This window comes from Cucurbita moschata, unplaced genomic scaffold (assembly GCF_002738365.1).
Source record: "Cucurbita moschata cultivar Rifu unplaced genomic scaffold, Cmos_1.0 Cmo_Scf00016, whole genome shotgun sequence".
NCBI lineage: Eukaryota > Viridiplantae > Streptophyta > Magnoliopsida > Cucurbitales > Cucurbitaceae > Cucurbita > Cucurbita moschata.
The window spans coordinates 2,515,983-2,543,185 of record NW_019268532.1 but is presented as its reverse complement, the minus strand read 5'-3'; the positions used below and the strand labels follow the sequence as shown (position 1 = coordinate 2,543,185).

General features: G+C 40.1%; 7 protein-coding genes and 1 long non-coding RNA gene across 9 annotated transcripts; 4 read left to right on the top strand and 4 right to left on the bottom strand.

The window, feature by feature from the left end:
• Positions 1-1,864: 1,864 nt before the first annotated feature.
• Positions 1,865-3,754, bottom strand: LOC111454611 (cell wall protein RBR3-like). Its single transcript, XM_023096107.1, has one exon. It carries the CDS (start codon positions 3,752-3,754, stop codon positions 1,865-1,867), a length of 1,890 nt encoding a protein of 629 aa, XP_022951875.1.
• A 1,471-nt stretch (positions 3,755-5,225) lies between these two features.
• LOC111454421 (CBS domain-containing protein CBSX3, mitochondrial-like) lies at positions 5,226-6,371 on the top strand. Its single transcript, XM_023095911.1, has 5 exons — positions 5,226-5,544; positions 5,628-5,706; positions 5,790-5,863; positions 5,945-6,005; positions 6,113-6,371. The coding sequence occupies exons 1-5, from the start codon at positions 5,287-5,289 to the stop codon at positions 6,253-6,255; spliced, it is 615 nt and encodes a 204-aa protein (XP_022951679.1). The 5' UTR covers positions 5,226-5,286; the 3' UTR covers positions 6,256-6,371.
• Positions 5,617-6,155, bottom strand: LOC111454428. The gene is made up of 2 exons (XR_002712418.1): positions 6,046-6,155; positions 5,617-5,685 (listed from the first exon to the last, which is right to left on the bottom strand). It is a non-coding gene; the product is annotated as an uncharacterized LOC111454428 (long non-coding RNA).
• A 739-nt stretch (positions 6,372-7,110) lies between the features above and the next one.
• LOC111454412 (pentatricopeptide repeat-containing protein At1g19525-like) lies at positions 7,111-9,180 on the bottom strand. The gene is made up of 3 exons (XM_023095900.1): positions 8,731-9,180; positions 7,385-8,410; positions 7,111-7,254 (listed from the first exon to the last, which is right to left on the bottom strand). Exons 1-2 carry the CDS (start codon positions 9,136-9,138, stop codon positions 7,388-7,390), a joined length of 1,431 nt encoding a protein of 476 aa, XP_022951668.1. The 5' UTR covers positions 9,139-9,180; the 3' UTR covers positions 7,111-7,254; positions 7,385-7,387.
• An 897-nt stretch (positions 9,181-10,077) lies between these two features.
• Positions 10,078-14,956, top strand: LOC111454420 (gamma carbonic anhydrase 1, mitochondrial-like). Of its 2 annotated transcripts, XR_002712417.1 has the most exons (6): positions 10,078-10,336; positions 11,090-11,233; positions 12,684-12,809; positions 12,962-13,113; positions 14,285-14,735; positions 14,839-14,942. XR_002712417.1 is itself a non-coding variant. In XM_023095910.1 (5 exons), the coding sequence occupies exons 1-5, from the start codon at positions 10,222-10,224 to the stop codon at positions 14,552-14,554; spliced, it is 807 nt and encodes a 268-aa protein (XP_022951678.1). In that variant the 5' UTR covers positions 10,078-10,221; the 3' UTR covers positions 14,555-14,956. The 2 variants fall into 2 exon arrangements, 1 of the variants encoding a protein (XP_022951678.1); XM_023095910.1 differs by having other exon boundaries at positions 14,285-14,956.
• Positions 14,957-16,330: 1,374 nt separating this feature from the next.
• LOC111454413 (uncharacterized sugar kinase slr0537-like) lies at positions 16,331-19,045 on the top strand. The gene is made up of 8 exons (XM_023095902.1): positions 16,331-16,551; positions 16,946-17,209; positions 17,303-17,374; positions 17,487-17,525; positions 17,743-17,850; positions 17,944-18,041; positions 18,128-18,239; positions 18,622-19,045. Exons 1-8 carry the CDS (start codon positions 16,396-16,398, stop codon positions 18,868-18,870), a joined length of 1,098 nt encoding a protein of 365 aa, XP_022951670.1. The 5' UTR covers positions 16,331-16,395; the 3' UTR covers positions 18,871-19,045.
• A 196-nt stretch (positions 19,046-19,241) lies between these two features.
• On the bottom strand, positions 19,242-23,068 carry LOC111454419 (proteasome subunit alpha type-1-B-like). The gene is made up of 2 exons (XM_023095909.1): positions 22,558-23,068; positions 19,242-19,958 (listed from the first exon to the last, which is right to left on the bottom strand). The coding sequence occupies exons 1-2, from the start codon at positions 22,906-22,908 to the stop codon at positions 19,461-19,463; spliced, it is 849 nt and encodes a 282-aa protein (XP_022951677.1). The 5' UTR covers positions 22,909-23,068; the 3' UTR covers positions 19,242-19,460.
• Positions 23,069-24,538: 1,470 nt separating this feature from the next.
• LOC111454427 (probable small nuclear ribonucleoprotein F) lies at positions 24,539-26,608 on the top strand. The gene is made up of 5 exons (XM_023095916.1): positions 24,539-24,675; positions 24,880-24,967; positions 25,063-25,100; positions 25,579-25,643; positions 26,203-26,608. The coding sequence occupies exons 1-5, from the start codon at positions 24,673-24,675 to the stop codon at positions 26,270-26,272; spliced, it is 264 nt and encodes an 87-aa protein (XP_022951684.1). The 5' UTR covers positions 24,539-24,672; the 3' UTR covers positions 26,273-26,608.
• Positions 26,609-27,203: the final 595 nt, after the last annotated feature.

Here is a 27,203-nt window from a genome sequence, read left to right as displayed (position 1 = left end):
ATTCACATTATTTTTTAATGTGTATTTTTAAATTATTTATTTAAAATATTTAAATAAAAATCAATATTAATTAAATTAGGGGACAATTTTCCAAATTTAAAAAATTTAAAATTATATAATATCCATAAGATATTTAAAAAATGAATAAGTTATTTGTAATTAAATTAATTAGCGATTAACTAAATAGGATTAGGAAGTAAAAAAAGTGATTTAGACTGAAAATTGAGTCAAACAATAGCAACATCTTGACTTTATGATTTAATTTAACGATTTAATGCCTTAAGTCATCCTTAAATTTCGCTGTCGCTATGTCATCCGCCGGCGCCTCTTGCTTGCAATGCTAATTTTGGGCTTAAGTAGTTGGGCTCATGGGCCCGTTTCTTAAGCCCAATTATGGCCCACTAATGAGAGCTAATAATACGACAATAATGCTTTGCCCCTCGTACACCGAGACCGGGGCAGGGAGCAAGCTTATTCATTTAAGCTTCTTGGTACGATTTGCACCTGTTTTGGTTTAGGCATTAGATGAGGCACGAATGCTCCCCCGACACAAAAAGTTTGTGAACACGTTCACGAGTCGTTTGATGTTTAGGCATTGACAATGATCCTTTTGCATGTTCACCTATGGAAACTTTGTTACGACTTTTCCTTCATCTAAATGATAAGGTTCAGTGAAGTAGGCAACGAACCGCCCATGTCACCACGGTCCGAACAGCTCACCAGACCATTCAATCAGTAGGAGCGACAAGTGGTGTGTACAAAGAGCAGGGACATAGTCAACGCGAGCTGATGACTCGCGCTTACTAGGAATTTCTCGTCGAAGACCAACAGTTGCAATGATCTATCCCCATCACGGTGAAATTTCAAAGATTACCCGGGCCTATCGACCAAGGCTATAGACTCGTTGAATACATTAGTGAAGCGCGCGTGCGGCCCAGAACATCTAAAGGCATCAAAGACACGTTATTGCCTTAAACTTACTTGGCCTAAGCAACCATAGTCCCTCTAAGAAGCTGGCCGCGGAGGGATTCTTCCACATAGCTAGTTAGCAAAGGTATTGTTCATTAACGGAATTAACTAGAAAAATTGTTCCACCAACTAAGAACGCCCATGTACTACCACCCATAGAATAAAAAAAGAGCTCTCGATCTGTCAATCCTTACTATGTCTGGACCTGGTAAGTTTCCCCGTGTTGAGTCAAATTAAGCCGCAGGCTCCACTCCTTGTGGTGCCCTTCCGTCAATTCCTTTAAGTTTCAGCCTTGCAACCATACTCCCTCCGGAACCCAAAGACTTTACTTTCTCATTAGGTGCTAGCGGAATCCTTATAGCAACATCTGCCAATCCCTGGTCGGCATCGTTTATGGTTGAGACTAGGACGGTATCTGATCGTCTTCGAGCCCCTACCATTTTTTCTTTTTTTCTTTTTAAATAACTTTTACATTTATTAAGTTTATTAATTTTTTTTATATAATTATTAATTAAGAATTTAACTGTTTAAGGTCAGTTTAGTGTAATAGATTTAACTTAATTTAATTTAATTTAATTATTATTATTATTATTTAAGTTCTAACTTCCAATTTTCTTAAACTAATAGCTTTGATGGATTGAAATTCTTAGCGGGATAGTGAACAAAATATGAACTAATTTTTGTGGAAGATCTGGGTTTAGAACAATCAAAGCTTCATACATTTTGAATTTTGTCGCACGCAGGTTTCAATTTCTTCACACACATTGTAAGAAAAAAATTTCTTCACACACAGACACACTCAAATTTCTTTTATGCGATGAATATGTTTTGATTGTTGGGATGATGCTTCGAGATTTTCGATGTTGTTCTGTAATTTCTGTTGCAGAATTTCGACCTAGCTTCCTTCGAAACTGCCTCTGTAGCGGCAGCCATGGCGTCGGGGCTTTTCTGAATTGTCGCCGTCTGAATCGCTCGACTCCATTAACAGCCCTCCGAGACATCTTCGTCTTACTGTGGGTTCATAGGTATGGTTTTCTGTATGTTTCGCTGTATATTTGGCCTTCTGAGCTTGGAGTGAATGTGATTTATCTTCTGATTTAGTTTGTTGTGGAACGAATTTCAACTTGATTCCAGGATTATTTTCAGTGAATGAGCTATTGGACAGGAGTGAGTTGTTGATACCTTGTACATTGATGTTGATGTATAGTTCAAGAGGTGGATCCTCTTCCGTTTTTGAATCTTGAGGCGTTTCTTCATTGGAATTTCCTTCGATGTCTGTGGAACTCTCCGGACCTTTGTCTGGATCACTCTTATACTGACGGTGGATATGGATTGAACTTTCTTTTGTAGCTTCGCCGGAGAGTAAGTGCATTGACGCTCCTTTGTTATCGCCGGTGAGTGTTGTGAAACTCTTTGGATTTTCTTCTGGATATTTGATGTTTAGCGTCTGAAAAGCTTTCGATAAGTCTTCCATGGTTCCTTCCTGTTGTGAATCGCTATTTTCTGGTTCAAACGGCGACGTGATTTCAGCAGATGTGATTAATTTGCTTTTAGATGCATTGATCTGAAGTGCATTGGTTGTCTTTTCCAGATCTTCCTCGTAACTCTTTATTTCCTTACTTTCTTGTGACTCTGTCTGCGATTCTAGAGAGGTCTCTGGACCATTTTCAATGGTTTCATCGATGATAATTGGGATTTCCGAAAAATCCTGGTCTGAATGGGGATAGGAAGTGTTCTTAGATATGAACTCTTCCATGGTTTCAGGCTGATGCTTTGATGCTTTGAATTCCACTGGTTTCAAGTCTGGTTTTGGAGACTGCTTTGATTTGGTTTGCACCTGATTTTCCCTTCTTTTACATCTTGCTCGTGGCGATTGATCTGCGGGATGAGAAACAACTCTTTTTGTTGTTTGATCTCCTATGGTTGCAGGAGATTCAGTAAGCTGTTGTGATGTTGATTGTGCAGTAGGTTTGCTGGACAAATGAGATGGAGACTGAACCCGAGAGGCCTTTTTCGATGGTTGTTGTCGAGAGTTTTCATGAGACGGTGACCGTGGTATGGAAGAAGCTTGAGGTGAAAATGCTGGCCGTGAAGGTGATGAAGGTTGAGAATCAGCTTTCAATCTTGATTGTGATGTTGGTTTCGATTGTGGATGGTTTTTACTGGACGTTTGAGATGGGGACGGTGGCTTTGACCTGATTTGGGATCGAGGCGCTGCAGCTGCTGATGATGAAGGCTGTGAAGCATCCCGAGACGGAAAGGCTTTGCCTGCTGGTGATGAAGGCTTTGAAGTATCATGAGAGGGAGAAACTTTGCCTTTGCCTGCTGGGGATGAAAGCTTTGAAGTATCATGAGATGGAGAAACTTTGCCTGCTGATGATGAAGGCTTTGATGCATCATGAGACGGAGACGCCTTGGCTGACGTTGTTGGAGACTTGTTGGAAGAAACTGAAGATTGAGGGGTCACTTTCGATGCAGATGGAGGCTTGGTAGCCGTTCGGGTTTGTTTTTTCGCTCGGGAATGTGACGATGGTTGAGAATGAACTTTGGCTTTCTTATGAGATTTTGAAGGTAGCATAGTTTCACTTCTTTCAGGTGCCTGAGCTGATTCTAAAGGAGACAGCTCTGGTAGATGCTGCATATATGGGACGGTATCAGCAGCTGAATTAGAAGTTTCAGCTTCATCTGTAGGCTCAGAACTGCGTGTCGATGACTCGTTTTCGAGTCGAGAAGAAGCTTTTATGGATTGCCAAGGAAGTCGAAAGCGAAATTGTCGGTATGTCATAACGAAAAACTATGACATAAAACAAAAGAATGAGGGGTTTGTCATGGAAGTTTTCCTGTCCAAAAGAGTATATAATAATTTGGCATTGGATACTTTGGAAACATGCTCAACTTTTGGGTTAGCTTTTGGTTAAGAACTTCCTTCTTTAGCTTTCTTTACCTTTCTGATGGACAAAGAATACGAAGATGGATGCTTTTGCCTTCTTAGATAAGACATTTCCTTCTCAAACGAGCAATATCATCATCCAATCCTCTGAAGTTTCGAGTTGCCTTTTCTTTATATTTTCAACTGAATAGGGATTAGGGATGACAAAATTTCTCATGGAGTCGGGTCCCTAGGACCCGCCATGAAGAATGGGGATGGAAAAGAATTCTTTGGATGAATATATTCTCCGCCCCTGTTCCTAACCTCTGGCCTATAGTTTGTTAATTGTTGGTTGAAAAAATGTACCTCAACCCTAATGGGAAATGAGGGTGGGGATGACATTGAGATGACTCGAACCGTATCTTCGATCTAGGTTGGTTAATGTCGGGTCTCTACAAATCTTGTCATCCCTAAGTTCACTTTTTTTTTTTCTTTCCTCTCTTTCTTTTCCCCCCTCCCAAGTAAAGAAGGAATCTCATTTGAGGAACAACACTTTTGTGATGAAATGAATTGGGCAATGGCTTAAAATGAATATGGAAGCAATTTGTGAGAAGGCTTTTGTGCTCAAAGAAGAGAGAAATTGGTGGTTTGGATTTGGGAAGATTTGAAGTTAGTCTAGGCAATCCAGATCCACCATATTGTCCTCTTTAAGCTTTCTTTCAAAGCTTTAAAACGCATCTGTTAGGGGAAGGGGGAAGATTTCCACACCCTTTATACGCATTTGCTAGGGGAAGGGGGAAGATTTCCACCCCCTTTATACGCGTCTGCTAGGAGAAGGAGGAAGATTTCCACACCGTTTATATGCATTTGCTAGGGAAAGGTTTCCACACCCTTTATACACATCTAGGGGAAGGCTTCCACACCCTTTATACACGTCTAGGGGAAGGCTTCCACACCCTTATGAGGTGTGTTTTGTTCTCTCATTATGATGTCCCACACTAGTTGAGGAGGAAAACAAAACACCCTAAGGGTGTGGAAACCTTCCCCTAGCGGATGCGTTTTAAAGCCTTGACGGAAAGCCCGAAAGGGTAAGCCCAAAGAAGACAATATCTGCTAACGGTGGTGGATCTGAACCGTTACCTGAAAATTTAATTCTTAGGACACCTTGGAATCAATCAAGAACAAGGATTTTCCTCAATTTCTATTAGTGAAGCAAAGAATGTTCATTAATTGCAATTCTAATTGAAAACTTAGTTAATCATGAACGATGATTGCAAGACATTCTTGTAAAGCAAAGAATAATGCACACACTAATCCAGATATTAGTTTAGTAATGAGATTAACGATGATTGCAAGTTATTCTTGTTTATTCTACTTCAAATCACCATGGAACAACATACCCTTCATCATCAACTGATCTTCCTGTCACATTCCCATCCCAATCCAAAATGCAGGGGATCGTAAGAGCAGTACGATCGTGGCAAGAGACACTAAAGATCGCTATCTCGCAGCACTCATGCAGGAGAGAAACGAATCAAGTCGAGAAGCTTTTCAAAGGATCCAACTTAGGAGCTTCGTCTTCTATGCTGAAAGGTTTGGAGAACATTTCGGTGGCAGAGATCGTTTCGAGTAAGGGAGATGGAAGTATTGGTTCCCCTTGGCTATCCTGTCGAGCCGATGACACCGCCATTGTTGCCGTGCAAAACGTAGCGAGTTCGGTTCAGTTCACATTACCAAAAGCTTGAAAGGTTATCTCTGAAGATTGAGGACTCTTTTTGTGTTGATGCAGATGGCTAGAAATAATATTGGATCGTTGGTGGTGCTGAAGCCTGAAGGACAACACATTGCTGGAATTGTAACAGAACGAGGTAAATCAAACGCCAAACAATTTCAAAAACATGGATTAAAAAATTTAAACTTATCAAGAACACTAATAAGCAAACATTAGCAGACTACCTGAAGAAGATAATAGCAGATGGAAGATCTCCCATATACACAAAAGTTGGGGAAATAATGACTTCTGAGGTTAATTTCTGTCTTTTCTAAGCTAAAAACCAGATTTCAAACAACATTTCGCATTCATACATTTCTATTTTTCATGAACAGGACAAGCTAGTAAGCGTAACGTCCGACACGAACATCCTTAAAGCAATGCAGCTAATGACAGGTAAATACTAAATACAGAGTCGTTTATGTTCTGAAATTACCATGAAAATGGGAGTCAGCTCGTTCTCCAGCTGCAACAACGACCATCTAAGTTTTCGACATTTGCAGAGAATCGCATACGACACGTTCCTGTGATAGATGGCAAACTAGTTGGCATGATTTCTATAGTAGATGTTGTCAGAGCAGTGGTAGAGCAGCAAAATGGGGAACTCAAACGACTGAATGAGTATATAAAAGGAGAATACTACTGAGAATTATGAACATTGATGAGCATATGATTCTATAATACTGTAAAAGCAAGCATGATTGTATACAATGTAAAGCAAACAAGATAAGAAATCAAAAGAAACTATTATTGTTAAAGCAAGTGATGAAATCCTTATGCGGTGGCATACCCGACATCGAACAGAAGAGATGATATATTAACCATAGAATGCATGACATCGGAGGTATAAACATTTAGGAGAAGAAAAACAAAGGTAAATACTAAGAAAACATTAATGTAACAGCCCAAACTCACCGCTAGCAAATATTGCCCGCTTTGGCTCGTTACGTATCACTGTCAGCCTCACGGTTTTAAAACGTGTCTATTAGAGAGAGGTTTCCACACCCCCTTCTAAGGAATGCTTCGTTTCCCTCTCCAACCGATGTGGGATGTCACAATCCACCCCCCCTGAGGGGCCCAACGTCCTAGCTGACACATTGCTCGGTGTCTGGCTCTGATACTATTTGTAACAGCCCATACCCACCACTAGCAGATATTGTCCGCTTTGGCTCGTTACGTATCGCTGTCAACCTCACAGCTTTAAAACGCGTCTATTAGAGAGAGGTTTCCACGCCCTTATAAGAAATGCTTCGTTTCCCTCTCCAACCGATGTGGGATCTCACAATCCATCCTCCTGGTGGGCCCAGCGTCCTTGCTAACACACCGCTCAGTGTCTCGGTCTGATACCATTTGTAACAGCCAAAACCCACCTAAGCAGATATTGTCCGCTTTGGCTCGTTATGTATTGCCGCCAGCCTCACGATTTTAAAACGCGTCTACTAGGGAGAGGTTTCCACACCCTCATAAATGTTTCGTTCTCCTCTCCAACCGATGTGGAATCTCACCATTAATCTCTACCTTCTGAGTTAAAAAAAACAAAAGAAAAAACCAAGGTCAGAGATGGATAAGGAAAAACTCGGGTTTAACCTATACTCGAGTGAAGGAAAACAACACAACCTTGAAAACAAATGCTGAGATGCAAATTTTCCATAGAGATTCCATTCAATTCAATCTTTCCAGCCACTAGCTTTGCCATAGATCGCTAGTTGATGATAAATATTCACATCTTTACCAGTTAGCTACGGATTATCGATAAATTTATGAACGGTCGAGATTTCTCAAGGCAGTCTCCTGCCACGAAGAGCTTGAGATGTCGTCAAAGCCATTTGAAGTGGTTGGGATGCAGTAAAACCCTTAGCATCCATAAGGCCCTGCATTCTTTTAGCATCCTGCACAAAGCCACCAGCTATAAGTCCATTTATGATCCTTTCGAATTCACCATGTCCCAACTCGAGCGCTTGTATCGCCTTTTTCTCGACCCCAGCTCTTGAGTACATATCACAGAGGCTAATATGAACCTTAAGAGGCACGACATCTCCCTGTGCACCGATCTTGCCTAATAGCTGCTCAGCTTCATCAACCAGCTGCAACTTACCTAACCAATCTACAAGAGCAGCATAAGTTTCAACCCCTGGCTCAAACCCATCCTTTTCGAGCTGTAGTAAAAGATTCAGAGCCTTGTCCAACAGGTTCTTCGTTCCGTAGGCTGCAACCATACTTGCAGTGCAACTGTCATCAGGCCTGTGCCCGATTTTTATCATGTAGTCAAAATTGTTCCTTGCCTGATCAGGATCACCAGCTAGCCCATATGTCTCAACTAGTAATATACACGACTCCAAACTTGGCGAGATGCCAGAAAATTGCATCGTTGCAGCAATTCTTCCAGCGCCACTAATATCACCACGTTGCGAAAATGACCTTAGCAATGCCATGTAAATATCCTTGCTTGGTTTAATGTCCCTTGCTTCCATTTCTCTCATCATTGATTCGCCCAACTTCGGCTGTCCAGCATTCACAAACGCCATTATCATGGAATTATAAACCTTCTCATCGGGTTGGAAGCCGATACTCCTCAATGTATCAAACGCTTCCTTTGCACGATCGAGATTTCCCACCTTGCTATACATATGAACCAAAACTGTGGCTGTTAAAATGTCCGGTGTAATGCCCTTCTCATCCATCATCTTAAGAATCCTCTCAGCATCCTCTAGACGATTCTCTTTAGCATGGACATCGACAAGCTTAGAGTAGTCACGGATGTTGGTCTCGAAAGGTTCTTCATTCAAAAGAAGCTGTGCTACCTTCATTCATCATAACCAACAAATTCAAATCAGGGTCTTGCAAATTGCAAACATTATGTCGTTCTATCTAATATGGTGTACAAAAAGTATTATCATTGATAAACACCTTAACATCACTCATGCATAGCGCCAGAAATCTAAAGCTTGTTGCTATTTCAGAACTCAAAATCTATGGCATATTCTATATATACGACATTCAAAACGAAAGGAACCAAGAGATTATAAATGCAGCTTCTTCTACCCTGTTTAAATATGAAACTGAGAACAAGAATTATCCAAGAACACAAGGCAAAAGGGGAAGAATAAGAGAGATTTCTTACCTTCAAGTATAAGAATCTGTTCTTATCATTCAATTTATCAAGCAAGGTAATCCAGTCAATCCTAGTAGGTTGAAGAAGCTCTGTCCATTCAGCCATTAATGGAGATGGGTCATCGTTCTCGTTTAGTGAAAGAATTCTCTCTGTGATCAATTTGCATTTCCCAGAAATTGGCTTTGGTTCTTGAGGCCATATCACCTCCTCTGCCTCGTGGATTTTGTCTGCTACTTCGCTCCACTTGGGATCAGATAAATCAAGACCATAAATCTTGCACTTGATCTTCCCTCGCCTCTTGGGAATAGAAACAGGCTCGGAATTCTCAACGGATGCAGCCTCCTCTGCACCACTGGGAGAGGCATTAGCCCCTTTCGTGAGCTGCTCCAAACTCTCATAAAACTCGCTTTCCTCCATTTTCTCACGAGCCCATTTGAACCCCTGAAGTCCCTTAGCATATCCCCTTAATTGGTCGGCTTGGCTTCAGTTTCAGGCTCCATTTTTACTTCGTCGGATTGTTTCTAGGGTTTTAGGACGACTTGGGCTCGGGCTCGGGCTTGGACTTGGACTTGGTCTTGGTCTCGGGCTAGGGCAAGCGCTTGGTCTTGGGCTCGGGATTGGTCTTGGGCTTGGATTTAGGCTCGGTCTTCGTCTAGGTCTTGGGTTTGATATTGGGCTCGGGCTTGGACTTCGGCTTGGGCTCGGGCTTGGTCTTGGTCTCAGCCTTGGGCTCGGACTAAAGGTTGGGCTTGATCTTGGGCTCAGGTTGAGCTTGGATTTCGCCTTGGGCTCGGGCTCGGGCTTGATATTGGACTTAAGCTCGGGGGCTTGGGCTTGGGCTCGGGTTTGGACTCTGGATTGGTCTTGGGCCTGGGCTTGGCCCTGGGCTCGGGATTGAACTTGGACTATGGATGGGCTTGGGCTCGGGCTTGGGCTCGGGCTTGGGCTCAGTCTTGGGCTTGCTCTCATATTTGGTCTTGGGCTTGGGCTACGGCTCGGGCTCGGGCTTAGCTCGGGTTCGATCTTGGGCTTGGGCTCGGACTTGGTCTTGGGCTCGGGCTTGGTTTTTCATTTTTTTATTTCCGTTAATTTTTTTTATTTTTATTTTCGTGGGAATTGAGAGGAGAATTTGTAGGGTAATGGTGAAAAATATTTATCTAAATTAGATAAATTAGATAATTGGTGAAAATGAAAATGAAAAAAAAAATTCTTTGAAAATTTTTAATTATTTAACTGTTTTAAAAAATCAATATATAAAAAAAAAAATCATAAGTAGACTTCAAAACCCACCGTTTCAGTAGTTGAATTACTAATTTGCCCTTCAGTGTGTGGGATATTCTATTCTACCCTTGTGCTTCATTCCCATTTCTTCCTCGTAGCTCTGCTGCCTTTCTCCTTCCATTTCAAAGCAGTCACAAGAAGAAGCCCAAAACCTCCCAGTGATTTTGGTTGCCTCTGAATTGCGCGATACCAGTGAGGAGGAGGACGACGAAGAAGACGATGGGAACTCTGGGGAAAGCCATTTACACCGTTGGATTTTGGATCCGTGAGACGGGTCAGGCAATCGATCGCCTTGGCTGCCGCCTCCAAGGGAGGTATTTCTTTCAAGAACAGCGTAAGCATTTTCTTTTAATCAAACCATGTTTCTCTAGTTTCAGATCTTTTCCTCTTGGTTTTGACTTCCATCTGGATATGGTCTAGGAGTATTGTTATTCTGACTCGATCAGCTTGTGGAAATTGTGGAACTGCTAATTTGATTGACGAGAGATAGCTGCTCGTCGTGGAATATACATATTATGAGTCGTGCAGTGTGTGTATGTGTGTGTGTTTAATCTTAACAGAATTGAGTAGTTACGCAAGGGTTCCCATTGATTGACTTCTCCATTTGTGTAGTGTCTGGGGTTTCGTGTATTAGGTTTACGGGTATGTACGCGAATTCCTTGGGGATTTTTATTAGAATTGTTGATTCCCCACCGCGTAATAGTGCACCCACCCACACGTCTTCATCGATGTTGTTTTTTAACCGGAAGACTGAGAGCTAACGATCGAGACTTTGGGCTATCTGGACACATACTTCGTGAAATGGTTCTATTGTTTCCGAAGAGAGGGTGTCAAATGCGGTCAAAACGATACTTACTACGATATTATGGAATCCTTATTTGCAATTGCAGATGTACTTTGGGTATCATAGTTCTAGTGAAATGTCTAATTATTAATGGTACTGTCACTGAAACACATTTCTTTTTAGATTTGCTTCATTTTCTGTTATATATTGGTTGTTCTGGTACCTCAATTTCTTTATTAGTTCCCCTTTTTTGTTCTATCATCTTGATACCTGATAGTCTAATATGCCTAAGGTTTCGTGCAGTGTCTAGGCATCGAACTTTGATGAACGTATTTGATAAGGCTCCTGTTGTTGACAAGGACGCGTTTGTGGCTCCAAGTGCATCCATTATTGGGGATGTCCAAGTTGGAAGTGGATCATCTATCTGGTATGGATGCGTATTGAGAGGTAAAACCTATGTAAGAGACTCGTTTACAGTTACAACATTTTTCTAGTCCGATAAGTAACACGCTTTGAAAGGTTTGGACTCTCTAAAATTTTGTCCATATTAAACTTGTCACACTATTGTATTGACATCAAGTTTCTTACAATTTCACTGATGACAAATATACCCTTTCGATATCCAATAACATCCTTGATATTACCCGTGCCAATATTCCTTACACAACGCGAAGGTGTTTGTGACAAACTAATGTAGTGACAGTTTGTGTTATTGGATATGTTGGGTATTGTTGTTGTTGGATGATGAAAGTGATGAAAGTCCCACATCGGCTAATTTAGTGAATGTTCATGGGTTTATAATCAAAGAATACTCTCTTACGCCTTTTGGGGTAGCCCAAAGCAAAGCCATGAGAGTTTATGCTCAAAGTGAACAATATCATACCATTGTGGAGAGTCGTGTTCATCTAACATGCTATCAGAGCCATGCCCTAAACTTAGTCGTGCCAATAGATTGGTAAATCCTCAAATGTCGAACAAAGGACTCCAAAAGAAAAGGAGTCAACCCTCCTCTAAGGCATAGTAAAAAATGACTAAGACTCCAAAGGAGTCGAGCCTCGATTAAGGGGAGGGGCGTACTTTATTCGAGAGGAGGTGTTGGATAATGAAAGTGATGGAAGTCCCACATCGGCTAATTTAGTGAATGTTCATGGGTTTATAATCAAAGAATACTCTCTCCATTGGTTTGAGGCCTTTTGGGGTAGCCCAAAGCAAAGCCATGAGAGATTATGCTCAAAGTGAACAATATCATACCATTGTGGAGAGTCGTGTTCATCTAACATGCTATCAGAGCCATGCCCTAAACTTAGTCGTGCCAATAGATTGGTAAATCCTCAAATGTCGAACAAAGGACTCCAAAAGAAAAGGTGTCAACCCTCCTCTAAGGCATAGTAAAAAAATGACTAAGACTCCAAAGGAGTCGAGCCTCGATTAAGGGGAGGGGCGTACTTTATTCGAGAGGAAGTGTTGGATAATGAAAGTGATGAAAGTCCCACATCGGCTAATTTAGTGAATGTTCATGGGTTTATAATCAAAGAATAGTCTCTCCATTGATTTGAGGCCTTGTGAGAAAGCCCAAAGCAAAGCCATGAGAGCTTATGCCCAAAGTGGACAATATCATACCATTGTGGAGAGTCGTGTTCATCTAACAGTTGTGATTTTTAAAAATAATTATTTGTTTGATCTCTTCATTAATCATTAACACACTTCCGGGGACTGTTATGCACTCTACGTGCTTTAAATATATGTAGATACGTCTTTTCTTCTCGAAAAAAAGAATATATATATCTTCAGGCACAACTTTTAATTTATATCATGTTAGGCTTGTTAGCCCATGACATTACTTTTACATAGACTTTTTTTAAGCTCTGTTCCATAACTTAATTATCAATTTCACTAGGTGACGCGAACAGCATCAGTGTGGGATCTGGAACCAACATACAGGACAATTCCCTTGTGCACGTGGCAAAATCTAATCTAAGTGGAAAGGTTTTGCCGACAATCATTGGCGACAATGTCACCATAGGTGTGTGTACTTTGCCTGTGTTATCTTAGCTACAGCCTATAATATATTTGTTGCTGATTCATTTTGCCTGTATACTGTGAGCAACTGACCATACTGAGGTTGCACATGTTGATGTTTTTTAATTTTTCTTAAAGAAAGTTTGAACTTGACAGGTCACAGTGCTGTATTACATGGCTGCACCGTTGAGGACGAGGCTTTTATTGGGACGGGAGCAATGTTGCTTGATGGCTCCATTGTTGAGAAGAATGCTATGGTAGCTGCTGGAGCTCTTGTGAGGCAGAATACTAAGATCCCCTCCGGAGAGGTATTTATCAACATTTTTTTAATTAAAAAAACATATTTTCCATGAAAAAGGAAGACAGAATGAATGAAAGAAAATAATTTTGAACCATAAATAAGAAAAAAAGAACAAGAAAAAATGAGATATACGTCCTGGTTACAAAAAACAACCCTAAACCAGGGTTGATCAAGAAACGATTTAAATTACGAAGACTTGTGAAAGGCACTCCAAGTTGAAATTTTAGGCCGTACGGCGAACCCCAACGTTTTTTGTTCGTCATGAAACAGTCTGGCATTTATATCTATGTACAATCCCAAAGTACTTTGGCTTTGTTGTTATATTTTTCATTAGACACTCTGTGATGTCCTCAGAAAGCGACCCAAATATAGAAAGAATGTGCCACTCAATCATGGCAAAATCATTGAAGAAATAGATGGTTGCATCGTTTTCTCGATCTCTTTTACATGAAGCGGGCAAGATGTAGATATATAAAGTGTGAGATCCGACATCGGTTGGGAAGAGAACGAAACACCCTTTATAAGGGTGTGGAAACTTCTCCCTAACATATGCATTTTAAAAACCTTGAGGGAAAGCCCGAAAGGGAAAGCCCAAAGAGAACAATATTTGATAGTGGTGGGCTTGGGCCGTTACATAAAGATTCCATCTTTGAGTTCTATCATGCGTATTTAAACTCCTGAATATAGGTCTTGCAGATCAAATCAAGGTTAGGTGAATTACACAAAGATTACAATCTGTTGAGCAGGCAAAAAGATTCATTTCAATCTGTTGCTCAAAGCTATCCTTTCCATTGGGAAAACCCAGTTCATACCTCTATCAAGTAGATTCATTCTTAAATCCAAATCTCGACTTTCGGAGTTCCATACCTCCGATAAATTCCCTTTAGTACTGGGCATTGAGCAGAGAGTCATCTGGAAGAGGCTTTATATTAACCAGTGTCTTCCCGAAACCTAATATTCGTGTCGTCATCTTCTTCTTTTTTCTTACAAGAGCACCTATAAGGCTACAGAATAACGAACAGCTTAGCTGCAGTTCCCCTGGATATTAATCCTCAATGATCTCTTAATTGGAACTTGGAACAATCTGATCTCGACGTGCATTCGAGCTTGCGCTTAGGCTTCTATCTAAGCTTTACGTGATCATGGGTAGCGAGCCTTACCATGATGTTTATTTGCAGGTATGGGGAGGCAATCCAGCAAAATTCCTCAGAAAGCTCACTGATGAAGAGAGAGCTTTCATATCTCAGTCTGCCACCAATTACTCGGACCTTGCACAGGTTCACGTAGCCGAAAATGCCAAGCCTTTTGATAGAATCGAGCTTGAGAAGGCGCTTCGCAAGAAGTTCACTCGCAAGGACGAGGAAGATGACTCAACGCTCAGTGTTGTTCTTGAAACACCCCCTGAGCTCGTCCACCCCGATAAAGATCCCAAGCCTTTGCAGAAATAAGCCACCCTTTCGTTCAATCTCGAGTCGTTTTAGCTGATGAGGAGGAATATTTTAGCATCACATGCAAAAACACAAAAAGAGTACTCAGCATAATAATATCGATCATCTTCTACAGCAGAATCATAGCACTTTGGCTGTTGGTTTTACTGCTCAGGATGAAACTGACTTCATAAAGTAGAATGTAAGTTCTTGAAGATCCAATATTTTTTTTCTCCAATCATTTAGCTCATATGTTATTTTGAAGCATTTGATGTTAAAAGAGTGTCTGAAATTGACTTCTACAGTGGTGTGGAAGCTGCTGAGGCTTGGATTTTACTTCTCACTTTGTTTGTTAAAGTACTTGGACTCGTCGGCATTTACGTTATAACATTATATTTCGGAGTATGAATATTTGGTACAGGTTGTCGAGGCCTTAATGAGCTCAATGAAAGTGATCCTGAGGATATAAAAAAATTTCATTTCGGTGGCTCGATTATAGCAATTTTAAAGATAAGCGTGCTTTGCTGGATTTGTAGGGACTATCTTCACTCAAGTAATTCAAGAGGATAACGTGACCGGATCGAGTTTATATATATATATTTTATTTTGGTATTACAAAACTTTTCCGACCCTTTTATTTACATATAGTTGAATTGAAAATTAATTATTATAATCAAATAGGTCTCTATTTATTATAAATAAAATTTCAAGGTTTAAAAACATTTATATAAGGCATGAAACACTACTTTACAAAATAATACAAAAAAAAAATAATATTTTGAAGCCTTTTTCATGTTGCTTTATTAGGTTTGAAAAATATCTCTCAAATCTTGCTTTCAAAACTCTCTTTCGAAATATTTGTGCCTTCGTTTTTTAAAACCTTCTTCTTAAATTGGGGTCAGAGGCTCGAGCATACGTCGCTTGGCCATAGGCGACGCAAGAACGAATGAAATCTCTCTGCTCCCGTTTTCTAAAACTTTCTTCTTGAATTGGGGCTAGAGGCTCGAGCATACGTCACTTGGTCGTAGGCGACGCAAGAACGAACGAAATCTCTCTGCCCCAATTTTCTAAAGCTTTCTTCTTGAATCAGGGCCAGAGACTCGAGCATACGTCGTTTGCCCGTAGGCGACGCAAGTACGAACGAAATCTCTCTGCTCCCGTTTTCTAAAACTTTCTTCTTAAATTGGGGCCAGAGGCTCAAGCATGCGCCGCTTGGCTGTAGGCGACGCAAGAACAAACGAAATCTCTCTGCCCCCGTTTTCTAAAATTTTCTTGAATCAGGACTAGAAGCTCGAGCATACGTCGTTTGGCCGTAGGCGACGCAAAAACGAACGAAATCTCTTTGCTCCCGTTTTCTAAAACCGTCTTCTTGAATCAGGGTCAAATGCTCGAGCATACGTCGCTTGGCCGTGGGCGACCCAAGAACGAATTGGCTTTTCCCACTTGATAACCATTTAAGCGTATAACTACTATTTTAATAATAGAATTTTTTTCATTTTTTTATTTTGGTAGAATAAAATAGGTGGACACCATATATTATTGAAACTAAAAATATATATATATATATTATAATATTAACTTTATATTAAAATAAAATAAAATATGGTGCCTAATTAATGGGGGAAGAAATAGATTATGTAGAATTGTAAAATTCCAAAAAAGGGTATAAGAATGGAGTAAACACGAAGATGTAGGGAGGGCAATTTGGGGAAAGTGAGTCATAATTGAGTTGGGTTCTCTCTTTTGTGGAGAGGTCTCTCTGGTCCCATGGCTCAGAGATTCCCTTCCACGGAGTTCTATATAATGAATGGTACTGAAAATGGCAAAAAGGGCAGAGAAAACAGGGTCTTAAATCCACGAAAATGGGAGCCGAGCCTTTGCTTCCCACTGCCAATGAGTCTCAACCCGCCGCCCCTCTTATTCTTGGTCTTCAACCCGCTGCCCTCATCGACCATGTTGCCCGTGTCGATCCCTCTCTTCTCGATCGAATTCCCGGCGACCGCGGTGGCTCAATGCCTGTAAACTTACTTTTTTTTATTTCTATCGCTCAACTACGTCTTCTGTTCTGGAATCCTTGATTTTAAGATTAGGATTGTATTGACTCGTTTCTGTGTTTTTGATTGATCTTTGATCGGTGCGAGCGGATTCTGCTTCTGGCGTTGTTTTTGTTTCTTTACCCTATTGAATCGTTTTATCCTTATCGTTATTCTGTGTGATTTTAGAAGTGATTTTATAGTGTTCTGTGCAATTGGATTTCGAGCGGTGGTGTTGTTTTTGTTCTTCATTTTTATGAGTTTGGCTGGTTGGTGTTCTTGTGATTTTATGTTCTACTCGTAATTTGTGCTGGATTTCGTCTGTTTGAGTTTCTTTTCATGCATTCTGTTCGTTGTTTATATATATATATGGATTTAGGTGGGAATGGAAGAGCTTGAGAATATACTGAGGGAGGTGAAATCATATATCCTTTCCTCGCCTGATGTGCTGACTCCTTTCAAGACAATAGCGGGGGGAAGTGTTGCCAACACAATTCGAGGATTGAGTGCGGGGTTTGGAGTCAGCTGTGGAATTATTGGCGCCTATGGCGATGATCAGCAAGGAAAATTGTTTGTCTGTAACATGAGCTCCAATGGGGTCAATCTCTCAAGGTTGAGGATGATTAAAGGTCCCACAGCTCAGGTCTGCTTCTCCTTTAATGGAGGGGTATCCAAATTTGCATTCTGTGTTTATGTATTTTAAAGTTCTGAGAATGTATTGTGAATTATTCGGCAGTGTGTTTGCCTGGTCGATGCAATGGGAAATCGCACAATGCGACCCTCTCTCTCAAGTGCAGTCAAAGTTCAGGTATATTATCTCTTCGATTCGGAGTTCGTGTTCTTCGTTCGTGCGTGATTCATTATGCGTTTTGGATATAAACAGGTTAACTTAGATGGCTATCTGTTTTGGCATCTTTCAGGCAAATGAACTGACTAGAGATGACTTCAAAGGAGCTAAGGTTAGCATACTCACATCTTTATGTTCTTGTATAGCGGCCAGGATCGAAAATGGATCACGAACATATTATTCATTTTAAGAGCTTTCTTTTTCTGCCTTCACCCTCGTATTTATGTTCTTTGATCATCATGTCATGTCATATCTTTTCAACTGATATCATTCTATTGAATCAATTGCCACACTTGAAAGATTCTTGTCTTGCCATGTCTTTGTTGCAGTGGCTTGTAATGAGATATAGTATATTTAACATGGAAGTTATTGAAGCGGCTGTAAAGATGGCCAAACAAGAGAAAGTTTTTGTATCCTTGGATTTGGCCAGTTTCGAGGTATATTCCTTGACGACATGAGCTTCCTTTTAGTTTCGAAGAAGAAGTTGTTACTTGTTCAATAAAGAATCTCACATATCGATGTTTGGCCAGATGGTTCGGGATTTTAGATCGCCTCTTCTCCAGCTACTAGAGTCTGGGGATATAGACCTTTGCTTTGCGAATGAGGACGAAGCAAAAGAGTTGATAGGGTGATGATAGCCATTGCTTTCAAACTTGGCTACTTTAGCTCTAGGGTGATGGCCTTGATTTCTGATACTATATTTAATCTTTACAGTGGTGAGAAAGATGCTGATCCTGAAGTTGCTCTAGAATTTCTTGCGAAGCACTGTCAATGGGCTGTCGTGACGTTAGGCGCCAATGGTTGTATCGCTAAGCATGGAAAAGAGGTTAGAGATTCACCTTTCACCTTTCGTGTCACATGTGATGATCTTGAAAAACATTAGATTACCTTCTCATCTCATGAAGTGATGAAAACAATCAAAACCAGTTTCTTAAGCCTACACATGGATATGTGAACCCTTAATGTTTGCACACTTTCTTGCACAATAGAACAGGAAAGTTTCTCGATGCCTGCATCGAGCGAATCCTCTGTTTATGTTTGCACACTTTCTTGCACAATAGGACAGGAATGTTTCTCAATGCCTGCATCGAGCGAATCCTCTGTTTTTTCCTATACTGGTTTTGATTTCTAGTTTGGCCCCAAACGACATACAAAGTCAAGAGATCACTGTGAAATCTAAGTGTTTGTGAATGCATATGGACTTTCAGATTGTCCGAGTTCCAGCAATAGGGGAATCAAAGGCGACCGATGCCACCGGAGCAGGTGACCTGTTTGCGAGCGGATTTTTGTACGGATTAGTGAAGGGATTGTCTCTGGAAAAATGCTGTCAATTGGGGTCGTGCAGCGGTGGTTCTGTTATCCGTTCACTCGGGGGTGAGGTCACCCCAGAGAATTGGCAATGGATGCACAAACATTTGCAGATCAAAGGGCTTCCTGTCCAAGAGATCCCTCAATGATCAATCATTTTTCTCATGTCACTATCATTGTCCCATCCATTTTCATTATCATGAATTTTGTCTTTTAAACAGGCATCTCTTTCATTATTGGGATGGCTGAACTTTCCTCCAAATTTCATGGAAGGATAAGTAATTTGAAGTCTTTGATAATCTCTGGCATATGGCTTTTATGCTTCTTATATTATACCTGTGTGTAAGTATTTATTCATATACATCGCCAATGATAAGTGGTAAGCCATTCATGCAAACCTGTCCTGGGGCTCATCATATCCATAAAAAACAGTCTGCTACTGATGGGCCTCAAGAATCAGTTCATCATGATCTTCCTCCTAACACTAACTTGATTCCAAGTTTCTAAAGAACATCGTGGATCAGCTCAACGTTCTTCTCCCAATAATATAATAGAAAAACATAATCAGTTGAGATAACATGTTTTCAACAATCTGATACAACTTCCATAAATGTAAAATTGAAATCTTAAGCCACAACAGAGAAGTATCAAAATGTCTGCACTAAAGAACCAAACCACCAAACCTGACAGCAACAACCTGGAAGCGGGGGAGGAGGAAGCGATGTCTGCGGGATGTGGGTTAGATGTCCATTGGTGCCACGCCTTGTTCCGGGGCACTACCTTGGTCTGTCCTTGCAGCTGGTTCGGGGGCAGCAGCAGAATCACCCTGATCTGGCTCGATATCCTGATCTGCAGCAGGGACGTCATCCTCCTTAACGATCTCGAATTCATTGATCAACTTCTGAACAGTTTCCCTATCCAATATATGAAAAGGTTCCCCAACTCCTAAGATGGCAATTGTGCATATGGAGGAAGTCAGTTTTTCTCCTTGCAAGGTTTCTCTGGTGGCGATCAGTGCATCTTTGATCAAGTCGTCTCTAGAAGAGTTCTTGAAGTTCTCAAACCTCCTTTCCAAGTATGTCTTTGCAGCCTGTGAACGGGATCCTATGGCAAAAGCTTGATATTCAAAGTAATTCCCACTGGGGCAGTTGTAATAAAGGTGAGCACCAGACTCATCCAGACCACCTACTAGCAGACCAACACCATATGGACGTTTCCACGAGCGCTGGGTGCAGACCTGCAATCAGTGGCCAACATTGTTAGAGAAAGCAAACATTTCTAAACCTCAAAACTAGTTTCTCCTGTGAAAATAACCAGAGCATAGAGTCCTGGAAATACAAATAATATTAAAAGTTCAGAGAGATTATACCCTTAACAAAGTATATCCAGCCTGAAGTCCTGTTTCAGCGCTCTAGAATTTTAGCACATCCTAGGAAAGATGGATACATTTTCTAATAGAGGAAACGATAGGAAACCCACAATACGGGGAGCATGAAGGCATGGCTTTTGAAATTGTGCTGAATCCTACCTACAGCCTAGGGACAGACATCTAAATGACTTAAGGAGGCACCAGCAAAAGATAAATGACAATTAACAACTACATCCCATGCAACGATATAAGGAATATCCTGAACACTTAAAAATATTATCGTGGGAAGGAATTCACCGTGATTTATAAAACTAGAAATCAATTGAAATCTGTCTCTACAAAGAAAGAAAAGGGTACACCAAAATGGTAGTTCTACCCTTTAACCTAATTGGTTAATGAACCTAATTTACGGCAGAAAAAAATAGGGGTTAAAGAGGAGTGAATGCAATTTTCGGTGTTCCTTCGCAAATGCATAAAAGATAGACTCCTCACAGAGGTGGCTGAATGGAAAAGATAGAGCCCTTGGAAGTAACTTTACATAACTTTAGTGATTTTGTTCTTTAAACAGCCTCTTGTTAGAATGCCTTTGGTTCTTTATACTGTGTTGTTCATTCTGTAACATAACCTAGTTTGGAAGGTCTACATGTATTAGCTTGCTGTGGATGCCATTTATTCCCACTCCGAGTATTCACAATGTTTCTTACTAACAAGAAAAGTGGGAATAAATGCAATAAATCAGGTTACCAAGATTGTTTCTGCATCTACACTATAATATGAGTCTTGCATTATGAATTTAATTGCCTAAATTGTCGACAAAGCTAAAACTATGGCAGTAAAAAGGAATTGAGAAATGAAAATAATTAGATAAACCACAGAACTTGAAAGCAGAATCTAACCTTATAAAGGATCTATTTAAACGAATAACACCGACACGGCTCAACCACAATTGAATGAAATTGAACTTTGACTTCTTTTTCTTGAAATTGAAGGTAGAGAATTCCTAATCCCCATGCTATCTCTCAGTGCCCCGTCGTATACTAATGAATTAAACCCCCAATTCTCAAAATACAAGGTTATCAAAGACAATGCAGGATACTAAGATAGAACTTTCGGAATTTGGAGCCTAGTATAATGGAGACCATGCCCTCAATCATCCAGCTGCATACGTTTCTTGTTTCGTACTCAGTCCATCAATCATGTGACATATACGTGCATATAAGAGTACTCAACTTGTATGACTCTATTAAGAAAACCTTCACAGGAAAAGTTATTGAGAGCTATCCAACCCCATGATATTGAGAGCTATCCAACCCCATGACAATCAGGTAGATACATTGTGATGTCCCACGTTGGTTGGGGAGGAGAACAAACCACCATTTATAAGGGTGTGGAAACCTTCCCCTAGCAGACGCGTTTTAAAGCCTTGAGGAGAAGCCCGAAAGGGAAAGCCCAAAGAGGACAATATCTACTAGCGGTGGATCTGGGTCGTTACAAATGGTATCAGAGCCAGACACCGGACGATGTGTCAGCTTTCTCGCTGTTCCCCGAAGGGGGTAGATACGAGGCGGTGTGCCAGTAAGGACGCTGGGCCCCAAAGGAGGGTGGATTTGGAGGCGGTCCCACATTAATTGGAGGAAGGAACGAGTGCCAGCGAGGAAGCTGGCCCCGAAGGGGGGTGGATTGTGATGTCCCATATTGGTTGGGGAGGAGAACAAACCACCATTTATAAGGGTGTGGAAACCTTCCTCTAGCAGACGCGTTTTAAAGCCTTGAGGGGAAGCCCGAAAGGGAAAACCTAAAGAGGACAATATCTGCTAGCGGTGGATCTGGGTCGTTACATACATAGTTCAAAGCATTCTTTAATCTCTTATATATCCAAGAGCCACAAAAAGTGGTAGGCAGATACATTGTGACCCTAAATAATTACACAGCCTCCTGGCTTCTACTAAAACCTAAACTACTAAACAACAATACTTGAGAAAGAAAATAAAAACTTACCAGCAACGATAGGCAGGTTCAAAGTAATTCAACAATTGGAATCATCAAACAAATTAAAGGCCTAAAATTCCTGGTTTTCTTCGACCACTGCGAGATCAAGAATCAGTGGAACAAATACTAACTACATAAGATAAGAAGCAAACAGAAAGCCTATAATCTTTAGCTGTCTTCAAAATGCTGTAAAATAGAGAACACAGAGGAGACCTTCTACCATTTCCCATATGTTCCATAACCTCGTCTACTGACTAAAGATAAACTCGACATTGTATTCCTTAGCTTTGAGAGCTTAATGAAAAGTTCCCCTTTAACTATCCATCCAGCTACATTAATTCGTAATTTCTGTACCAAGCCCCCCACTAACCAAATAAATTCAACACATGAATACTCACGCAGCTGACATATCTAAAATGCAAAAGAAATCCAAAGCGCCAGCAAAATTGTGAACAAAACAAGGGCTTCGTTTACAAACCTGAGCCTTATCGGCAAGTTGAACTACAAGACGACCGACAGGAAGAGGAGATTCATAAGTGTAACTATAATTGATACACTCAGATCTCATATAACGGGAAAGAACGCGTCCATCAGCAGTAAGCCCGGAAATGGCAACGCCGATGTGATCATCAACTTTGAAGATCTTCTTCTGGTGCGAGGATAGTTCAGAATTAGCCTTATTGACGCAAGCCAGAACCACATGAGTCTTGGATCGAAGACCAATGGCGGCGGAGCCTTGTTTCACAGCCTCCATCGCGTACTCGACCTGAAACAACCTCCCCGCCGGGCTCCATGTCGTCACGTCCGTATCGTACTGGTTCCTAAACATTTTTGGTGAAGGTAAGACGGATTCAAGAGGTTCGCAGAGCCACAATCACGATCTCTCCAGTTGAAAAGGGAGAGGATTGAGGTCGTTTTAATGGAGGATTTAGGGGTTTTCGTCTTCTCCAAGGCAGAATTTGGCGACGGGTTTCCTCACTTTCGAGTGTTGGGACTTTACACTTATTATTATTTTTACTTTTTTCACTTTTATTTTAAATAATTTTTTAGAATTATAAATTTTACTCTCCAGTTGTTTTTTAAATTATTAAAGAAAATTATATTTATTTAAATATTTTAACCTTTAAGTTATAACTATATTATCAAGTTTATCGAACCAACTGAGCTATACCGATAACACGAAGATTTTGAGTCCTCTGCTCTATCAACTGAGCGATACCGACCATTTCTGACACATTTTGCTTATTTATTTTCATAGCAAATTGGTGAAACGAAGATTTTGAGTCCTATACTCTACCAACTGAGCAATACCGGCTATTTCCTACACATTATCCTTATTTTCACTAATTTTGAGTCCTCTACTCTACCAACTGATCAATACCGGCCATTTCCTACACAGCAAACCGGTGAGACGAAGATTTTGAGTCATCTGCTCTACCAACTGAACAATACCGCCCATTTCCTACACATTATTCTTATTTTCAGTAATTTTGAGTCCTCTGCTCTACGAACTGAGCAATACCAGCCATTTCCTACACAGCAAACCGGTGAGACGAAGATTTTGAGTCCTCTGCTCTACCAACTGAGCAATACCACCCATTTCCTACACATTATCCTTATTTTCAGTAATTTTGATTCCTCTACTCTACCAACTGAGCAATACTGCCCATTTCCTACACATTATCCTTATTTTCAGTAGCATATTTGAACGATGAGACGAAGATTTTGAGTCTTCTGCTCAACCAACTGAGTAATACGGGCCATTTCATTTCCTACACACTATCCTTATTGTCAATAGCAAATTTGAACCGGTGACACGAAGATTTTGAGTCCTCTACTCTACCGACTGAGCGATACTGGCCATTTCAAAATGTCAACTATCGAATCGACCCAAATTTTTAGTTTTTAAAAAAAATTCAATTTAACTCAAACCGAAAAATAATATATATATGACGAGCGGCTGTACTATGATCGCTCGGGCGACATGGCCCCACATGCTACACACAAGATTGGATTGTTATGCAGTCAATAAACTCTTTTTACAGGCAACCTATCAAATCATCTCACGTATTTTTTAATATTTCGTTCCATGTCATGTACATGTCTTCGGTCTTTCAATTTGGTGTTCCTGCTCATTCCCGGAGAGAGAATGGGCACGACTCCCCCTCTCCCTATTCTACCGTCCAAAATATGCCGCCCATTCAAAGTTCTGGGGTTGGTTGGGATAGGAACAGACCCAATTGACGTGTGTATATATATATAATTTCAATAAAATCAACTTATTAAACAAAATTAATTAATTAATTAATTATTTTTTTTGCCAAAACTTCAATTTTGTAATATAAATATAGGAATATTGGGTTAGGAGGACTCACTCTAAAAGCCCATGGGCTTCAAGTTATGGGCCCATGTAGTCCATTACCCGGCTCATAATACCCAATTCCCTCTGCCGCCGAAAATTCCCAAAGACTCAACGAAAGGGAAAAGGGGAGGGAAAACAAACCCTAGAGAGAAAGAGCGCCATTTTCTTCGTCTCCTCGTTCTTTTGAGCCTCCGTTGATCCCAGAGAAGCGCTTGCAGATCATTCGGAACCATGGTAAGCAAGATTTTTCGTTTTCATCGCTTTTTCAGCTAGTGTTTATGTGTTATTGTTGTTTTTTAACTATGGATCAAGTGTTAATTTATCGTTATGTAGAATCAGATAGCACCAGAGATTCTTTGTTGTTTAAGATTTTCCCCTGATTTTTCTTTGATTTGTAAATCCTGCTGAATTCTTTACATGATTGTTTGGGCATTGTAGAGTATTCCAGTTAACCCGAAACCGTTCTTGAACAATTTGACTGGAAAGACTGTTGTTGTGAAACTGAAGTGGGGGATGGAGTACAAAGGTTTGCTTCTACCTGCTGCTTGTTTTTCTTATTTTTCTTATTTTTCTTATTTTCTTGCCTGCTGTTGTTTATACTGAGTTTCGTTTCCATTTCAGGCTTTCTGGTCTCTGTAGACTCGTACATGAACTTACAGGTTTGTTTCTACTTGTATTGTTTCTACTCGTACATGAACTTGCAGGTTTGTTTCTACAGGTTTTTTTAAAAGATTTTGATCGTCTCTTTGTTGTTTCTACTTATTGCAATCGTCCTTTTAATTGAACCATTCAAACTTACCACTGACTGATTCAAAGTCCTTCATATTTGAATTTAACTTGATTTGTTCTGTTTGTCATTTTCTGATTATGTAGTTTGGAAACGAAACTATCCATTTTGTTTTTATAATTGTTTATACGAAATGCGATGGAGTAATTCGGCAGTGTTAATCATTGAAATTGATTTGCAACTGTTAGATTTTGAAAGGAAGAACAACAAATTAAATGATACGAAAGGAAAACTAATTCTTCTCTGAATTTTTGTTTTTAAAAACAGAAAACTACTTATGAACGTATTTCTCAATTGAGCCCATAGTCTCTTTCAGTGGCTGATTCCTGTATACAACTTTTTAAATGCAGCTTGCCAACACCGAGGAATATATTGATGGACAATGTACTGGGAGTCTCGGAGAAATATTGATCAGGTAACCTTCTTTCAGTGTTGGCACATTGCAATATCAAGTGCATCAATGCTTATTTGTAGTTAGTAATGCATGTGTACTGTCCATAATATATATGCTCAAGCACAAATGTTAGGAAAAACACAGATACAACCAAAATGGCATGTTTCTTTCAAAATCACTCCTAAACATGTCCAAAGTGATAAGAAATCCAATTTCCGCTCAAATAGGCTTGTGAAAGAGTCGAATAAAGGAGAAACATAATGAATTGTGAATCGATAATGAAAGGATAGGTAATTAAAGAGGCCAACGAGCCTTTTTTAGGGTTTTGGGGGTAGAGGGACTTGAGCCCTCATGATTTTTAAAGTCGATGGATTTTCCTCTTACTATAAATTTCATTTTAGTTGGTATTGACATGAAGAATAAAGTTGTATGCACGCGTTTATTTTTTGAGGTCTAGTAAGGATATGGCCGTTGTCGTTGTCTTTCAAGTTTGACACTTTGGTGCCTACCGATAAATTCTTCTGCAAGTTCCAAGTTTCTAACATCAAACACGGGCAATATTCGTGCTTTTTCCTGGCAGGTGTAATAATGTTCTTTACCTTCGCGGAGTACCAGAGGACGAAGAGCTTGAAGATGCTGAGCGCGACTAACATGTAAATTTGTAGCAGCCAGCTCTGCCATGCCATAGTAGCAGCTAAGTTTTCAGCCTTCTAGTTTCCTAGTTTTCCTTTCATCTGCTGCTTAAGTTGCATCTTGTTGCTATTGGTACTACCTTATAGGACACGATCATTCTCTGCTTTTAGTCGATTTCGAACCTGCACGATCATTCTAGGGAGATTGAATGGTAGAAAAGGAATTCATGAATGTAACATCTTTGTCTTTATAGCATTGAAATGCTTCATTTTTTCAACATAAGATAAGCTAGAGCGTTACATAAATCTTTCATGTGGAATGCAATGCAATGACATATATTTGTAATATCATTAGCTTTGAGTTTTGGATAAAATCTGTATCCATTGTTATTTATTATATTACAATTGATTTTTAGATTGGAGCTCACTTTATTACTAAAATAATAATCATAGCCTTAAATACATTGACTAGGTGTTGACGTTTACCTTAAGATTGGATTCTGTTCACATTCAACAAACCCATTTGTCTTAGTTTTTACCTCAACCACTCTACCATCAAATCATGTCCAAAAACATCCAAAAACATCTAAATTAATACGAGGACTTCGAACATAAGACTTCTAAGTTGTTTGGTAGCATGTAGTCTACTCGATCGTGGTCATATTAACATAGCACATGGGTTGAATTGACTTGACTTAAGACGAATGGATATTGTTGTATTCAAGCTAAAGTGTCGTGAGGGATTTGATATGAGCAAAGATATAATTCAATAAATTCTTCCGTTCAACCAACTTAGATATCGATGAGATATCGTGTCATGACCATGTTGATTCAACTCGTGTATGATTATCATTAACAATTGGGTGAAAATCTTATACCCATTAAAAAATAACATAGAAAATTAATTAAAAAGTTAAAAAGTTTCGTCCCCTCAACTTTTAGGTTGTGC

Bases quoted from the DNA above. Each gene is read 5' to 3' on its own strand.
- LOC111454611 (XM_023096107.1), bottom strand. From the start codon at position 3,754: ATGACATACCGACAATTTCGCTTTCGACTTCCTTGGCAATCCATAAAA.
- LOC111454421 (XM_023095911.1), top strand. From the start codon at position 5,287: ATGCAGGGGATCGTAAGAGCAGTACGATCGTGGCAAGAGACACTAAAG. The intron at 5,707-5,789 runs GTAAATCAAACG...AAACATTAGCAG, and splicing joins TGGAATTGTAACAGAACGAG to ACTACCTGAAGAAGATAATA. The intron at 5,864-5,944 runs GTTAATTTCTGT...TTTCATGAACAG, and splicing joins GGGAAATAATGACTTCTGAG to GACAAGCTAGTAAGCGTAAC.
- LOC111454412 (XM_023095900.1), bottom strand. From the start codon at position 9,138: ATGGAGGAAAGCGAGTTTTATGAGAGTTTGGAGCAGCTCACGAAAGGG. The intron at 8,411-8,730 runs GTAAGAAATCTC...TGATGAATGAAG, and splicing joins ACAGATTCTTATACTTGAAG to GTAGCACAGCTTCTTTTGAA.
- LOC111454420 (XM_023095910.1), top strand. From the start codon at position 10,222: ATGGGAACTCTGGGGAAAGCCATTTACACCGTTGGATTTTGGATCCGT. The intron at 10,337-11,089 runs GTAAGCATTTTC...GGTTTCGTGCAG, and splicing joins GTATTTCTTTCAAGAACAGC to TGTCTAGGCATCGAACTTTG. The intron at 12,810-12,961 runs GTGTGTGTACTT...TGAACTTGACAG, and splicing joins TGGCGACAATGTCACCATAG to GTCACAGTGCTGTATTACAT.
- LOC111454413 (XM_023095902.1), top strand. From the start codon at position 16,396: ATGGGAGCCGAGCCTTTGCTTCCCACTGCCAATGAGTCTCAACCCGCC. The intron at 16,552-16,945 runs GTAAACTTACTT...ATATGGATTTAG, and splicing joins ACCGCGGTGGCTCAATGCCT to GTGGGAATGGAAGAGCTTGA. The intron at 17,375-17,486 runs GTATATTATCTC...GGCATCTTTCAG, and splicing joins CAAGTGCAGTCAAAGTTCAG to GCAAATGAACTGACTAGAGA.
- LOC111454419 (XM_023095909.1), bottom strand. From the start codon at position 22,908: ATGTTTAGGAACCAGTACGATACGGACGTGACGACATGGAGCCCGGCG. The intron at 19,959-22,557 runs GTTTGTAAACGA...CACTGATTGCAG, and splicing joins AACTTGCCGATAAGGCTCAG to GTCTGCACCCAGCGCTCGTG.
- LOC111454427 (XM_023095916.1), top strand. The intron at 25,101-25,578 runs GTTTGTTTCTAC...TTTTAAATGCAG, and splicing joins ACTCGTACATGAACTTACAG to CTTGCCAACACCGAGGAATA. The intron at 25,644-26,202 runs GTAACCTTCTTT...TTTTCCTGGCAG, and splicing joins CTCGGAGAAATATTGATCAG to GTGTAATAATGTTCTTTACC.